Consider the following 17,847-nt stretch of genomic DNA (forward strand, 5'->3'; position numbering starts at 1 on the left):
AAACAAAACAACCCATGAGGCCTCAACCTTATACAAAGGACTATAGGCAACTGAGGAAAGTTGGAAATAGGAGAAATGGCCTTCCCAAGGGAAGAACACACCAACTGGTTGTCCAGTTCCAAACGACCACCCTGAAAACATAATATACTGGTAGCAGGATATGGACAAGCAGGTCATATTTAAGAATAAATTTGTATACATATATACATATATGAATGCAATAACAATTAGCTTGAAAAAGAAGCCATGAGTTTGAAGGAGAGTGGGAGGAGTATATGACAGGGTTTGGAAGGAGGAAAGGGGAGGTAATTAAATTATAATCACTTTTTAAAAAAGGCAAGCTGAGAAATCCATGAGGAGGACACCAGTCAGTCTTATGGTCTCAGCTTGAGTTCCTACTTCCAAGTTCCTGCTTTAGATCCTGCCTTGACTTCTGTGCATGATGGATTGTAAGCTGTAATAAACCCTTTCCTTTTCAAGATGTTTTGGTCATAGTGTTTATTGCAGCAATAGAAGACAAGCTAGAATAGCTCTGAAGTCTTTTTCTTCTAGACTAGTTCCCCACTCTTTCCTTGCTTGATGAATTTAGCTTTTGTGGCCCACAGAATCTTGTTACATAAAAGTAACTTTTATTCTCTTGTAATTGTTGTCTGAGAGGCTTACTGACTCAGTCTGTTAACCTAGGCTTAGTCCTGAAAGTGTCTAGCCTCTGCAATCTAATCTAGACCTAGAATGTTTTCAGTCTTTCAGACGTACTACTGAGTAGCTCACCCTTTCTTGTTCTTTCTGAACTCTAGCTGGCTGGTTCAACTCAACTGTTCTGGCCTCAAATTCCTCTCCCAGCTGCCTGATTCAATCTGGCTTTTCTCTAGGATTCTGAATTCCTTTGCTTGGCCTCAAATTAACACTAGCAATCTTTTCTAATCTTCTGGCTCCTCATTCTCTTGCTCATTCTGTCTTTACCTGTGTTTAGCTTGTTCTCTCTTTAATCTGTCTCTGTAAAACTCTCCAGGTAAAACTGCCTCCTTCACCCTCTCTGTGCTGCTCCACTCTCCCTCTCAACTCTACTGTATTCCTGTGCTGTACTCTCTTCCTCCTGTACTGACTGTCTCTCCCTTAAGTAGCTTCCTTTTCCTCTCTTTTCTCTTGAGAATTGGGCTTATCCTATTCTGTCAAATCTTTCTCTGATTTGTCATTTTTTTTCCTGCAACTCTATCAGACATCACTTTCAAACATGGGTGCTTCCTTCTAAAAACTGACTTTACCGTCATTATGTGGGATTAAAGGAGTATTAAGGGCGTGTCTGAATTCCAGCTAGAGGAATTAAAGGAGTGTGCTAAGGGTTGAGCCACACTCTAACTAGAAACAGGTTCAAGTATTCTGTAACACTTGGCCTAGGCTAGTTTGAATTTACAATCCTTTTTCCCTAAACCCTCAGAGTTCTGGGATTACAGGCATGTACTGTCTGGCTTACAACTTTGATATTTCTAAAGGTTATAGTCAAGTTCCTCTGGAGAATCTCCTTTAGTTTGGGTTTGTTTTTATATCTCTTCATGATTTACTAAAATGTTGCTGTGTCCTCAAGTGCACATCAGGAGAAACATGATACCCATTTGATACCCATTACTGGCAACACTAAATTCACTGTAGATTTCTCTAAATATAGCATCCAAACTAGGAGTTCATATTAATAGTGATCTCAAATTCTTTATCCATTCTCCTGCCCCAGGTCCCAGAGTGCTAGGATTAAAGGTGTGCACTACCAAGCCCAACTATCTCATTCTAAATTTGGAACTTCTTCCAACAGTGGGAAATACAGCTAGTTTGTTCAACTGCTTGGTAATTTATTATAAAGAATAGTAGAAAGAGGCTGGAGAGATGGTTCAGTGGTTAAGAGCACTGTCTGCTCTTCCAGAAGACCCGAGTTTAATTCCCAGTAACCACATGGTGGCTCACAACCATCTGTAATGGGATCTGATGCCTTCTTCTGGTGTCTGAGGACAGCTACAGTGTACTCATTAAATAAGTCTTTAAAAAAAAAAGTTTCTTAAAAAAAAAAAAACACTACCAAGGATGTAGACGAATAAGAAGTGTGTGCACATATAAGCTAAGAACACAGCGCTACCTTGACTTTTCATTGCTGGGCCTAGGATATAAACCACATTACACATGAATAGGCTCAATTTTTAACCTTCTTCCCTTTTTATCAGCACATATTATTGTTATATGTAACGAAGAAAATATTTCTTACTGGAAAACACGTAGCTACTACAATATGGGTAGTTAAATTAATAGTTTGTTGTTTTTATTATATAGAACAGATTCAAATAAGCCTAAAACACAAAGTGAAACTGATGGTAATGAAATTATAAATCCTCCTAAATAAAATGGCAATCATATAGTGATATGACTGCAAATTACACTAAATGAGAAAGCGATGATGCCCTTTACTACAGTGTCAATGAGTGCATGCTTTCCAATAGCCCAAGGAAAAAGGCAAGGCCCCAAAAGGAAGTTACAGATGTTATTTCAACAAATAGATTATAGTTAGATGATTATTGTATTGAGTTTTAAAAGCTACAGGAATATTTATTTTCTATATAAGCATTTAAAAGTATAAGGCTATAGGAGTTCTCTGGTGGAATTTTTGGGGTCACTGAAGTATACTATCATATTATCTGCAAATAGTGATATTTTGACTTCTTCCTTTCCAATTTGTATCCCTTTGACCTCTTTTTGTTGTCTAATTGCTCTGGCTAGGACTTCAAGTACTATATTGAATAGGAAGGGAGAGAGTGGCTAGATATAAAATTAACTAAAACAAATCAGTAGCCTTCCTCTACTCAAAGGATAAACAGGCTGAAAAAAATTAGGGAAATGACACCCTTCACAATAGCCACAAATAATATAAAATATCTTGGTGTGACTCTAAGAAAGCGGGTGAAAGATCTGTATGAAAAGAATTTCAAGTCTCTGAAGAAAGAAACTGAAGAAAATCTCAGAAGATAAAAAGACCTCTCATGCTCATGGATTGGCAAGATTAATATAATAAAAATGGTCATCTTGCTGAAAGCAATCTACAGATTCAATGCAATCCACATCAAAACTCCGACTCAATTCTTCATAGACTTAAAAAGAGCAATTTGCAAATTCGCTTGGAATAACAAAATACCCAGGATAGCAAAAACTATTCTCAACAATAAAAAAACTTGTGGGGGAATCACCATCCCTGACCTCCAGCTGTATTACAGAGCATGATACAAATCATGATACAAACTTCATGGTATTAATACAGAGACAGGCAGGTAGATCAATGGAATAGAATTGAAGAACCAGAAATGAACCACACACTTATGGTCACTTGATCTTTGACAAAAGATCTAAAACTATCCAATGAAAAAGACAGCATTTTCAACAAATGGTGCTGGTTCAACTGGAGGTCAGCATGTAGAAGAATCCAAATTGATTCATTCTCATCACCTTGTACAAAGCTCAAGTCCAAATGGATCAAAGACCTCCACATAAAACCAGATACACTGAAATGAATAGAAGAGAAAGTAAGGAAGAGCCTCGAACCTAAAGCCACAGGGAAAAATCTGAACAGAACACTAATGATTTATGCTCTAAGATCAAGAATCAACAAATGGGACCTCATAAAATTGCAAAGCTTCTGTAAGGCAAAGACACTGTCAATAGGACACAATGACAACCAACAGATTGGGAAAAGATCTTTACCAATACAACATCTGATAAAGGATAATATCCAAAATATACAAAGAACTCAAGAATTTAGACTCCAGAGAGCCAAATAATCCTATTAAAAATGGGGTATAGAGCTAAACAAAAAATTCTCAGCTGAGGAATATCAAATGGCTGAGAAGCACCTAAAGAAATGCTCAACATCCTTAGTCATCAGGGAAATGCAAATCAAAGCAACCCTGAGATTACACCTCACATCAGTCAGAATGGCTAAGATCAAAAACTCAAGTGACAGCAGATGCTGGTGAGGATGTGGAGAAATAGGAACACTCCTCCATTGGTGGTGGGATTGCAAGCTGGTACTCTGGAAATCAGTCTGGCGGTTCCTCAGAAAACTGGACATAGTACTACCTGAGGACCCAGCTATACCACTCCTGGGCATACATCCAAAAGATGTTCCAACATATAACAAGAACACATGCTCTACTATGTTCATAGCAATCTTATTTATAATAGCCAGAAGCTTGAAAGAACCCAGATGTCCTTCAACAGAGGAATGGATACAGAAAATGTGGTACATTTACACAATGGAATACAACTCAGCTATTAAAAACAATGACTTCATGAAACTCATAGGCAAGTGGAATGAACTAGAAAATATCATCCTGAGTGAGGTAACCCAATCACAAAAGAACACACATGGTATGCACTCATTGATAAGTAGATATTAGCCCAAAAGCTTGGAATACCTAAGAAAAATTCACAGATCATATGAAGCTCAAGAAGAAGGAAGACCAAAATGTAGATGCTTCAGTCCTTCTTAGCAGGGAAAACAAAATACTCATGGGAGGAAATACAGAGACAAAGAGTGGGGCAGGAACTGAAGCAAAGGTCATCCAGAGACTGCTCTACCTGGGGGTCCATCCCATATGCAGCCACCAAACCCAGTCACTATTGCTGATGCCAAGAAGTGTTTGCTGACAGGAGCCAGATATGGGTGTCTCCTAAGAGGCTCTGCTAGAGCATTACTGATACAGATGAGGATGCTTGCAGCTAACCAGCAGACTGAGCACAGGGAACCTAATGGAGGAGTTACAGAAAAGACTGGAGGAGCTGAGAGGTTTGCAACCCCATAGGAAGAACAACAACATCAACCAACTAGACCCAGGGACTAAACCACCAACCAATGAGTACACATGGAAAGACCCATGGCTCCAGCCACATATGTAGCAGAGGATGCCATTGACCAGCATCAATAGGAGGAGAAACCCTTGGTCCTGTGAAGGCCCGTTTCCCCAGTGTAGGGGAATGCCAGGGCATCGAGGTGGGAGTGGGTGGGTGGGAGTGGGAGCATCATTATAGAAGCAGGGAGAGAGAGGAGGGGAATGGGAGAGGGGAGAAAGGGGATAACACTAGAAATGTAAATACAAAAAATATCGAAGAAAAAAAAAGTATAAGGCAGGGGCTGGAGGAATTTGTCAAAGGTTAAGAGCACTGCCTGCTCTTTCAGTGATCCTGAGTTCAATTCCTAGCAGCCACATGGTGGCTCATAACCATCCATAATGAGATTTGGTACCCTCTTCTGGCACTCCGGCATATATGCAGGCAGGACACTGTATACATAAATAAATAAATCTTTAAAAAAAAGTGTAAGGTATCTGACATCCCTGAGCCTGAGTGTGTGTGTGTGTGTGTGTGTGTGTGTGTGTGTGTGTGTGTGTGTGTGTGTATTTAGGCTTAGGGATGCAGAGAGCTAGAGTCCATGATGCAGAGTGGAAGCAGCAGGCTATAAGAATGGTAGCTGAAGTACAAGCTGAGAGTTCACATCTCTAACTACAAGCAGAAGGCAGAGAGCAAATTCAAATGGCACCAAGTCTCTAAACTTTTAAAGCCCAGCTCTAGTGACATACTTCATTCAAAAGAGAATACCTCCTAAACCTGGCAAACAGCACCCTCATTTGGAAACCAAATGTTCAAGTGTCTGAGCCTGTGGGGAATAGTCTCATTCAAACTGCAAGTCATGTAAACCTAGGTTATGATCCTAGCTCTGCCTCTTAAATACTGTATTTGTTGTCTAAAGGCAACTAATTTCATATCTTAGCTCATTTCTCTTAAGATATGCATGCTAATCCCTAATTTGTAGGGCTGTCAGTGAGAACAGAAGTTTGAAATTCATATGGTATCAGGTACAAGACTCCATGTGTAACCTCCACCTCAAAAAAAAGCCACTAAATATATAAGGAGGAAACATTTGAGAAACTTGCAGTTTCGTCTTCTCTAGGTCATAATACTATAAAGGCTTTTTTTTTTTGACAGATCTAACATAGCCTAAGCTGGCCTTTATCTCCTGACCCACTTTCTTCCATCTCCAAAGTGCTGGCATTAGAGGTGTGTGGTACCACATTAGGCTTCATAAAAAATTTTAGGTGCGCGCATATGCATGAAGCTTCTAGGAGTCTTACTGCACTTGTGTTACTGGATACCAACATCCAGCTGGACTGTGACATTGGCTGTACCAGGTATATTCCTATTACCTAGACATAACTCCTGTTTGCAGTTTTGTTTGAAGTGATCTTTGTTTTAAAATTCTTTTGGGGTACTGTCATGTTTTAATCGCAGCAGTCAGGCAAGCAGCAGAGGCAGGTGGATCTCTGTTGAGTTGAAGGCCATAGAGCTTTAAGCCAGCAAGGGGTACAGCCAGCAATCATGTAGCCCATGCTGGCTTTGAACTCACGTTGTAGCTGAGTGTGACCTTGAAGTCCTGATCGTCCTGCAAGGGTGTCTTAGATACTGAAATTACAGGAATGTGCCACCATTCTAGGCCAGTGGTTCTCAACCTGTGGGTCATGACTCTCTGAGGGGTCAATTGACCCTTTCATAAGGGTCACATATCAGATATCCTGCATATCAGATATTTACATTACAATTCACAACAGTAGCAAAATTAAGTTAATTAATTTTATGGTTGGGGTCACCACAACATGAGGAATTGTATTAAAGGGTTGCAGCATTAGGAAGATTGAGAACCAGTGATCTAGGCTAATCGTAAATTTTTGACATTTTACCACTTCATTTTCAAAAGTTGTATTTGCATATAACTTCCTAGAGAAGGGAAACACAGACAACAGGCATGTACTGTTAAACAATTAAATGTTTCATAATTTAAAAAAATTATCACCACTGAGAAGGCTCAGTGGTTAAGGGCACTGGTTCTTGCAGAGAACCCTAGGTTTGATTCCCAGAACCCACATGGCAGCCCCAAGCCATCCATAGCTTCAGTTTCAGGTGATCTGATAACATCCTCTGACCTTCACAGGCACCAAGCATGCACAAGGTACACAGACATACATGTAAGCAAAACGTTCACATAAATAACATAAATACATATTTTTTAAAATTTACCTGATGGAATATAGGCTCTTTTACTTTTAGGTAAATCTGAAAAATATTAGAAGAAACATAAGTGACAGAAGGTATATAAACCTATTCCAACCACTCTGCAAATCCCAAACCTCTTCTTCCCCGTGTTATTGTAACCAGAGTCCAGCCATGTAAAACCAATTTCAAATCACTGACAGGTTACTTTAGCATTGGCCTTTGTTTTACCATCAAGGAAGGTCAAGGACACAAGGTTATTCATGAAGGGTGAATAAACTGTGCCAACAACCCCTCGGCCACATCTGGTCTACAGCAGAAAGAAAACTGTTTAGAGACCAAACTCAAATTTCTAGCTCTGCTACTTGATTGCTTCAGGCCTTTACTGAGTGTCATTTAGCTTAAAAGAGTTGGTCCTTACCTGAAGAATGGAGAAAGCTAAGCCCAAGTACATGAAAGGATCTAGACATACTAGATCATCAGTAAGTGAAGACATTTAAACAAATTTCTTGTACCTATTTCTGCTTCCAAACTATTCACTACTTAGATGAACCTTCAGTTACACAAACCCAAGTTTCAGGCTTCAGTCTTTGGTGGGTGTTAAGTTCAATGCCTTTGTAAAACTTAATATGTACACACTGTCCACAGATGCACATGTTTTAAATGACACAGTACAGAGGAATCAAAATTCAAATTAATGACCCTTACACTAACATGACAAAGTTCAGGTTTCTAAACTTGGCATCCATAGCCGCCTGCTTCTGCCTTCCTGTCTGGCCTCGGTGCTATCTTCTCCTCATCCAGAAAGCACGTGCTGCTTTTGAGTGCATCACTTTCATGCTTCTGCATCTGTAAACAGATGCTCTTTACTTTGTTCAGAAGTCCTCCCCAACTGGCCAATACTTTTGACAATTCAACGCAAATTATTCCTCTTTGGAGTCTTTCCTGATCTCCTCCACTCCCAACAGAAGCAACTATTCACCATCTCCCTATCTATAAGCTTTATGGCAGGAGCCTTCCTAATGGTGTGACCCTTCATTACAGTTCCTGGTGTTGTGGTGACCATGACTGTGCCATGACCATGCTACTTCATTACTATAACTTGCTATGAACTGTAATGTGAATATCTAATGTGCAGGATCTCTGTGATGACCCACAGGTTGAGAACTGCTGTTTTATGGTATTCTACTGGTTTGTTGCTTTCCCCTATAAGCTAATAGGGGATATCTAGAATCGGGGTTAGACATCTTTATGTCTTCATTTAAAAGTAGTAATTTAATGAAAGAATACAATTTTAAAACTTAGCTAATAATTTATTTTTGAAATAAGTTTCTTACTATAAAAACATCACAATTAATTCCTTTTATCACATATTACCTGTAACTCTGAATCAATAAGGAGAATGTTTACTCCGTGTCTTTACTTCAAAATACTAACTGGAACTCACTAAGTATCTTAGGCTGGCCTTGGACCCACAATCCTCTTGCTTCGGTATCCTGAGTGCAGGGATTACAGGTGAGTACCAACAGGCCACACTTAAGGGGATGTTTCTGAAACATTATGTTTCAGAATTATGGAGTCTTTATTACGTGCCATGGATTAATATTATAGTTAGTATAAAACATATTCTATTCTTCATTTTATGGTAAGAAAAAAACTAGAGGTAAGAAAGAACTAAATAAAAATATTAGATCCAAGCTCACACCCAACTGATTCCAAAGCTTGATTTGTTTCTAATTATAACATCTTTTAACTTACAAATGGGTCCAGTCTTGATTTTGGTGCCATCTTGCTGGATAAACTTAGTTGACTAGGCAAGTCACTAATACTCTAGATTTGATTCCCTTCATTAATAAATAGCATGCTTCTTTTCATCTTTGAATCTGTAGGCTTCTTTCATTATTAACTAGTACAGTGCTTAGGCAAAGGAGTAGAAAAACTCAGGAAAACAGTGAATAATCTATTCAGCATCTTAACCAGCTGACATTTTCCCTTAGTAGGTTGTTAATCTTTATTTCTCTTACCTATTCAGAGACAACTAATAGTTACTTTTTTATACTATGTATGTATGTATGTATGTATGTATGTATGTATGTATGTATGCATATGATGGCATGACTGTGAAAGCCCAAAGATAACTTTCAAGGGCAAATTCTTTCCTTCCATTATATGGGTTCTGGGAATTGAACTCAAGGTGCCAGGTGTGAGGCAAGCACCGTTACCCGCTGAGTCATCTCACCACCCTGCTCACTCTTCACTTCCAGAATGTTTGTACTCTGTGGCATGAGGCTTCTTTCATTTCCTCTGATTAATGTTTTTAGTTTCCTTTGCTGGCTTTAGTTCTACATGGTCCTCAAATGTCTGCATTCCATAGGATTATATCTTTTTTTTTTTTTTTTTGGTTCTTTTTTTCGGAGCTGGGGACCGAACCGAGGGCCTTGCACTTCCCAGGCAAGCGCTCTACCACTGAGCTAAATCCCCAACCCCAGGATTATATCTTTTAATAGCGTGCTTTTCAGTTTACTATCTTCATATTTTTGACATAACCTATACCCAACCAACTCCTAAATCTACATCTTCAGTCCAGCCTACCTGTTAAGCCTTTGGTATCATTAATACTCAATACTTCAAACTCAACATATCATAAACCAAATTTATCTATTCCTATACCATGGCATAAGCTTACTATTTATCTTTCCTGAAGATGCTTATAGTTCAATTATTTAATTTGAATTAAAAAGTTTCCCTCTTATTACATTGTGTGTGTGTATGTCTGTGTGTGTGTGTGTGTGTGTGTGTGTGTGTGTGTGCACTCATGCCATGGCATGTGTGTGCAAACCAGAAGACATCTTACAGGAAAGAAGTTAGCTTTCTTCCATCATTTAGGTACCAAACATCAAGTTTACGTTGTTAGGCTTAGCAGCAGGGCCCTTTACTCACTGAGCAATTTTGCTGGTCCAATTTATTATTTTTTTTAAGGGCATATAGCCCAGGCTAGTCTTAAACTTATTATATAGTTAAAGATGACCTCAGACATCTGATCCTCCTGCCTTCACCTTCCTAACTTCGGTTTTGGGAATGCAGATATCCAAACAACACTTAGTTTTATTCCATACTGAGGATGTAGTGTTTTCTGTGTACCTGGTAAGCACTTGACCTACTGAACTACAATTGCAGTCTCATTATTTTGTATGTATTTTTATCTTTAGTTTAATTGTTTTGTTTTTTGATACAGAGTTTCTCTGTGTAGCTCTGGCCATTCAGGAACTTACTTTGTAGACCACGCTAGCCTCAAACTCAAGAGATTTGCCTGCTTCTGCCTCCTGAGTACTGGGATTAAAGGTGTGTACCACAACTGCCCCACAATTTAATTTTATATTTTAAGAAAGAGACTCATGTAGCCTAGTTCTGAACTTGCTATGCAGTAAGAATGGCCCTTAACTCATGACTCCTGTCTCTGCCTCTGTGTGCTGGGATCACAGGCCTGTCCAATGTGTTGGGCTCCATGTTTTAATTTTAAAAGAAGGTTTTGCTGTGTAGTCTATGCTAGCTGAATAACTTGGGACTATCCTGCCTTGGCCTGCTAAAGTGTTAGGATTACTGGCATGTGCTATCACTTACAAGAGAAGCCATTCTTTGTTCTGCTTCCACCTCCTCTACTCGCTGGGTCATACATCTCACTGATGATGTATGTCAACTTCTTTTCTGCCCCTAGCTACCTAACTTCAGTCGTAGTCCCATATTTGACAAAGTATGCGATTTAATTTAATCCCCAGATTCTTTTAATCTATATTGTTATGTAACAAGTAATTTTTCTAAAACTTGTCTAAATATGTGTGTGTGTGTGTGTGTGTGTGTGTGTGTGTGTGTGTGTGTGTGTGTGTATTTTACTTTATGGATCAACACTTAGAAAATAAATTTAAACCCTTACACATAGCATGCTTGGGACTGTATAACCTGACATTTTTGTCTAACACACTAGCCCCATTTACGACATTCCCTTATCACATGGCAACCACCTATAGAAAACCTCTCTCAAATGTAATGACAACTTAATTGAACAATCAAAGCAAAGTATTCAGTAAACATCTGGCACATCGTACATAAGTTAACAATGAAAACAGCCACAGTAGGACCAATGTGGAAAACCTCAGCTCTGGTTTTTAGTAAGTTCACCCTTAAGAAAAGCATTTTTTAACCATTGCTATTACCTAAACATTTACTTTTCAATCTTTACTTTATCTAAAAGAAAATTAAATTTATTTTGGGGACTGGAGATGAGAGATGGCTTATTGGTTAAGAACACTTGTCATTCTTACAAAGAACCCAGATTCAGTTCCCAGCATCCACATGGTGGCTCACAACCTTCTGAAACTCCAGTTCCAGGGAAGTGCCTTTTGACCTTTGGAGGCACCAGACACATAGATGGTGCACATACATATAGCATACATATAGACAAAACACTCCAAAAAAAAAGAATAAACCTAAAATAAACTTTTAAAGGTTTTTTCAATTAAAAGTAATTTCTGAAAAGGAAATAAACATGCCAAGTCTAAAAGTAAGACATTTCAATTGCATAAAAATATTTCAGTTTGAATAGCTTGACATAAAACACTGGAAACTTAACTGTTCCAATCTCCTACATGGCACACCTTACTGGAGATAAAGCATAACTTACCGTGGTTACTATTAAACTGAATAGAACCAGGGTAAAAAGAAGATGGTAGTTTATTGAGCTCTTTGTCTTGAAACACTCAAACCTTTAAAATAAGAGAGAAAGAAAATTACTTTATAATGTATAGCTAAGAACAAACTGAATGCTGTTTACAACTTGCCCACATGACTTATAATTCAGAAGTACTCAGAATTTCTACCCTCCCACCCTCCATGTTAGAAACACTAAATGCCAAGTAATGGTGGTGCACACCTCTAGTCCCAGAGCTCAGGAGCCAGAAGCAGGTGGATCTCTGTGAGTTCAAGGGCAGCCTGCCTACAGAGTGAATACAAGGAAAGCCAGAGATACACAGAAAAACCCTGTCTTGAAAAACCAAAAAGGAAGGAATGAAAGAAAGGAAAAGGAAAGGGAAGGGGAAGGAAAAGGAAAGGGGAAAGAAAAATGAAAAGACTAAATTGTATACAGATGACAAGAGGCTAATGGGATCAGCAGGCGTCACATGACTTCTGCAGAGACATGAAGTCTCCTTCAAATATGGAGTTAAAGAGACAACTAAGCCAACTAAGTGACGGGACTCAAATATGATATCAGACAGCCTAAGGCTGGTATCTGGCAGTCAACGTGAATAAACAAGTGAAAATGAACAGAAAAATAAACTAGATAAAGAGAAAAAATAGAAGACTTAAAGCCATGTGAGGAGAAAGGAATGAAGGAAAGAGAGAGGCACAAGGGCATGCCTTTCCAGTTCTAATAAGGCAAGGTTGTACTCCCTCCTGTTTGGTTTCATGGGCTGCCCTGTCTGGCTACAGTGAGAGGATACGCTTAGCCTCTCAGAGACTTGATGTGCCAGGGTTGGGGGATACTCGAGGAGGCCCCCACCCGCTCCGAGGAGAGAAGAGGGGTAAGGGAAAAGATTGTTGGAGGAGGTAACTGGGAGGGGGGCAGTGAGTAGGAAATAAAAGTGCATAAGTAAAAATTGAAATTAAATTAACATTCAAATTTTAAAAAGTGAATTTCTTTAAATGAAACTAGTGCTGGCTCAGCAGTTAAGAGTACTTGCTGCTCCTGCAGAAAACCTGGATTCAGCTCCTAACACCTTAATGGTAGCTCACAACCCTCTGTAACTCCAGTTTCAGGGAATCCAATGCCCTTTCCTGCCCTTCTCATACCAGGAAGGCATATAATGCACAAACATACATGCAAAAAAATGCTCAAACATATAAAATAAAAATAATCTTCTTTTGAAAGTAGTAACTAAAAAAGAATCCATTTATACTACAGTACAGAGAAACTACCCCCAAACGTTTATGGAACAATTTTGTGACAGGATTTGAATATATTCTTCACTCAAGAAAAAGAAAAATGTTTATTTAAGTCAAGTTAAGATATTATCTAAACTGGCATTAGGGCTTTGAGATCATAGTTGTTATATAAAACCTTACTGCAATTTACCAGAAACTAAACTCTTATTAATGTCACATTTTTATCTTTTACATTACATAGCCTAGTAATGTAATTGGACTAAAAACCACACTGAACTGAATTTAAATGTAAGTACTCACATGCAGTATACAAATATGCAGCAACTGTAAATCATGGGGAGCTCATCCAACAGCTACATGAAGCAGAGAAACAAAGATGTGAATACAGTACAGCTACAGTTATGAAGTTAAACTTCAGACTGATTATGATGGTCGTCCCTTAAGCTAGAAAAGTGCCTCAGTTGTACAGTGCATTGTGTAACATGCATGGGCCCTGGGTTCAACTCCTAGTTGCTCCCCCTAAAATTATTAATTCTTATTTAATTTCTTTTACTAATTTTTTAATATATTCATCACCTCCAATTAACTTGTACAGTTTGTTGTTTTTAAACCATCAAAGTTATCTATCTATGCTTTCTAAGGAACACATCTAAGTGGCACATCTGACTGACTTTCCCCAAAGAGCAATTAGAGTCCAGGCCAATGAAATACGAAATGGTTGTAAATGTGCTGATTTGAGAAATATTTAAGAAGTAAAATAAACAGATTTGCTTTTAATTTTATAGAAAGGCAAAGAAAACAAAACTATAAAGGACATCAAGTTTCTTGCTTAACAATTCAGGATATATTAGTACAGTTTAATGAGATTATGGAAGCAGAGAAAATGACAAGAACAATTTTCAGCATTTGGAGTTTAAAGAACCTGACATAGATAGTATGTAGACATGTCAATCAAGTAATAAGAAGGACAAATCTGTAGCTCAAAGATATGAACTCCAGATATTTGTGGCTTACTTAAAATGACTACATTAACAAAAGTATAAATATTCATTCATTGGTGCGTGCATGCATGTGAAGGCAAGTGATGTTTTTCCTCAAGCACCCATCTTGTTTTTTGAAACAGTCTCTCACTGATCTGGAGTTTGTAGTTAGGGTTAACTGGCTAGCAGCCACAAAGCACCAAGAGTCTGCCTGTCTCTGACTGGGGCTACGAGCATACACTGCCACCCTTGGCACTTGTATGTGGATTCTGGGACTCAAACTCAGATTCTCATTCTTGCACGACACGCACTTTACTGACTGAATTATCATTATATCTTATTTATTGTTGTTTTTACTTTATTAATTTAGCAGACAGAGGGTATTGTTGGGCCTGCATGTACCCTGCACATGTGTGGAGCTGGAGGACAAAGTATGGAAGTTGGTTCTCTCCTTCCACCATTGGGATCACAGGGATCATACTCGGGTAGTTGGACTCGACAGCAAGCACTTTTCCTTACTGTATTATCTACTAGGCTTCATTTTACTGCAAAAGGGTGTTGGATCCCCTGGAACTGGAATTATAGATAGTTGTGAGCTGCCACATGAATGCTGGGAACCAAAACTGGGCTTTCTGTACTAGGCATACAAAATAATCAGTTTTGAGTTTTAGTAGCCAGGACTTCACAGAGAAACCCTGCCTCAAACAACAACAACAACAACAACAACAACAACAACAACAACAACAACAGTAGGTCTTGCTGACATTGTTGTACTTGTACATCACTTTACTTTGCTCCTACTTCCCTCATCACTCATCCGTTGGTGCTTTTCCTCCTAGCAATCAGTCCCTCTTCTTTCAAATCATCCATTTTAAAATTTGAGTAATATAAGTCTCATTTCAAAACTGTGATTAAGAAAATTAAGACCAGCAAAAGATCAGAGCTCTGCAGTATGATGGTTTATGTCTATGAAGATAATCCTGAGGATGCAGCTGGTCAAATATTTGCCTATAATGTGCAATGCCTGTGTTCACACCACAAGCAGCAAAGACAAAGATGAGTCTAGCAAAGGTCAAATCACAAAACTTAGCTGAAAGCTATGAGTTTAAACAATGGGCAGAATTAAAGGGTTAGTGATGATAAGCCAAAAGGTTCAAACGACTAGATATATAACCACTTCGAAGTAAAGATAAAAACTAAAGAGGCTCCACCCCATTCAAATGGATGCCACCAATACATGAAAGACTGCTGGCACCTACGAATAAAATGTTTTTGTGAACTGCTTACAACTCTTTAGGACACCTCCATGTAACTGTTTTCTAAATTACATCTGTTTGCATGGAGTTGGCGTACATACATAGAAAGCCATACTACTTCTTCATACAGTCATCTTGAGTCCTTTGACTCAAGTGAAAGGCTTCAAAGATGACAAGTCCCTGCCTTTATTATCCTTTGGTTATGTGTTCTTGTCTTGGAAGTGTCTCTAAACCGAGAGAAGTCGTCACTTCCTTCTGCCATTACTCACCTGCATTTCATATTTCAGAGTCATGTGGAAACACCAGGATCCCATTCCTACCACTGAAATTAAGACAGATAAATAAAAAAAAATTTGCAAGAAATTCTTTGGGGGCCAGAGTGAATTCAGAATACAGTAGGAAGTAGGAAGTTTTAAGGAAAACAAAGTTTATTAAGGTCTTGTGACAAGATACAGCTGATGCTGAGTTAGTGCTATGATTAAGTATTTTGGCAACAGAAGAAAACAAGCACAGTATAATTTTTCTAAAATTCTGTCTACTAAGTAATTTAGTAGACTAACAATACTCTATTTTTTCTATAAAGTACTGAATGCTCAGGATAAACTTTAATGTGCATAGTTGGTCAGCTTCTTTTAGCACTCTCTTGTACTTCTCTGATCCATAAAACCTAGCAATATAATGTAGAGAGTCACATACATATAATGTATCATCACATACACAAAACTACTGTAAAGACACCTAAATGCAACTCTCTTAAGAATTTTTCTGGAGATACCAACACCCTTGGGTGTACTGCAGCCTCTATGTGTAAAAACTTAATGAACCCTGTTTCATTGTGACTCATTCTATAATTCTTTCCAGCACACAGTCAAGGGTCCTAGGCAACATCTCAGACAACAGTGGTAGTTTAGGGCTGTGTCTCTTTGCCACAATAAATAGTTGTATGTCTTATGCTATGCCAAGTATGCTGACCACTCTATATGTCCTTGTTTCTTCCATCTTCATAGAATCACTAACACTTACCATCTGGCTTTCATGTAATTCAATGGCAACAAAGGATTATACATGGCATCCAGCTATTAAGTAATAAGGAAGGTATTCTAATTCAGGTTCCTTTATAAAACACTGTAGAAACAACTTATATATCTAGGAATCAATTACAGAGATATGTACAAAAAAGCATAAAGATATTTTCAATTTTCTGGCCAAAAAGTGAGCTTTGTGAGCATGGCTAATAAAATTTTGTAGCTAGGAAGGACTTTCATAATAAACATTGTATCAACAACCCAGACATTCCACTCCATGCTAATTGAAAGGAGAAAAAAGAGAAACACTCCTCCCCCCTTTCTGCTAGTACTAGGGATTAGTGCTAGAGCCATGTCCACTGTAAGGAAATGCTCTACCACTGAGCATCCCAAGCAAAAAGAAATTGTAGATTGAGATGGAGTGTGAATTATACAGGTTGGTCTCACACTCAGTATGTATCCAGGCAAGCCTCCCAAGTGGCAGGGATTGCATGTATGTCCCACTACACCTGCCAGGTGTGTAGTTCAATTTGTCTACTTTTCCTTACATCTGAATCTAAACCACAGAAAGTCATTTCAAACTGCTGGACATAAATTCACACATTTTTCTTCAGCACTTTTAATGTTTTAGTTTTAAAACTTGTATTTCTGATCAACTTAAAATTTATTTTTGTGTATGATGTAAGGTATATAGAGTCAATTATTTTCTTTGGCATTTTATTTATGAAAATATTTAGCCTCTGGACCAATGACTGCAGATGGCATCTTTTTCAATATTTGGTAAGCTGTATGTGTCCATGAATTATATACTTCTATTTTACCTCATTTGTTGGCATATAACTATTTGTAATAGTTCCCTATGATTCTTTTGTATTACTGTATCAGGTGTAATTGATCATCTTCATTTCACTGATCACATATATTTTTCTCTATTTATTTTTGCTCTAATCTTGATTATTTCCTTCCTTCTAGTACTTTTAAGGTCTATTTTACCTTTGGTTTATTTTTTTTTAATTTCATGTGCAACATGAGCGTTACTTGTAGTCTTCTTGATATAAACATCCTTTTTTGAACTGCTTTAGTTATTTCCCACAGGTTTTCATATGTTGTATTTCTACTTGTTTTTTCATTCTATTTATTTAGGAGCATATACCTTAGTTTCTACATATCTGTAGAGTTGTTAACATTTTTCCTGTTATTTATTTGTAGTTTTACATTTAAATCATTTCAACTGTTAAAACTTGTTCTGTGAGCTAGTCTCTGATCTGTCCTGAAGAATGTTTCATGTGCTTTTGAGATACATATGTATTCTGTAGCAGTCGGGTATAATGTTCTGTAAATGTCTTCATTGTACTTGGTCTATAGTATTAGTTTAAGTCTGCTGGAGTTTTGTTGACTTTGCCTGGATAGTCTGACGACTGCTAAAGTAAGGTGTTGATGACCCATTATTGCATTACAGTCTGTCACTTCCTTTATGTTTGTCTCTCTGATGTTTGGTACAGAAGTATATTTATGACTGTTGAACTGATCTGTTCTGATCTAATCTGATTATGTGATGGCTGTCTTTGTCTCTTT

At 38.0% G+C, this 17,847-nt stretch overlaps 1 protein-coding gene across 6 annotated transcripts in view; it reads right to left on the minus strand.

The window, feature by feature from the left end:
• Positions 1-17,847, minus strand: part of Acer3 (alkaline ceramidase 3) — a 103,122-nt gene that overhangs the window by 35,498 nt on the left and 49,777 nt on the right. For 2 of the 6 annotated variants that reach the window (NM_001401063.1, XM_087582203.1), the window contains 4 exon segments: positions 7,102-7,137; positions 11,753-11,834; positions 13,312-13,364; positions 15,517-15,569. In NM_001401063.1, coding sequence (NP_001387992.1) covers positions 7,102-7,137; positions 11,753-11,834; positions 13,312-13,364; positions 15,517-15,569 — 224 coding nt within the window. 6 annotated transcript variants of the gene reach the window in all.

The sequence above is a fragment of the Rattus norvegicus genome, chromosome 1 (genome assembly GCF_021556685.1).
Source record: "Rattus norvegicus strain SHRSP/BbbUtx chromosome 1, alternate assembly SHRSP_T2T, whole genome shotgun sequence".
In the NCBI taxonomy this organism is placed as follows: Eukaryota; Metazoa; Chordata; class Mammalia; order Rodentia; family Muridae; genus Rattus; species Rattus norvegicus.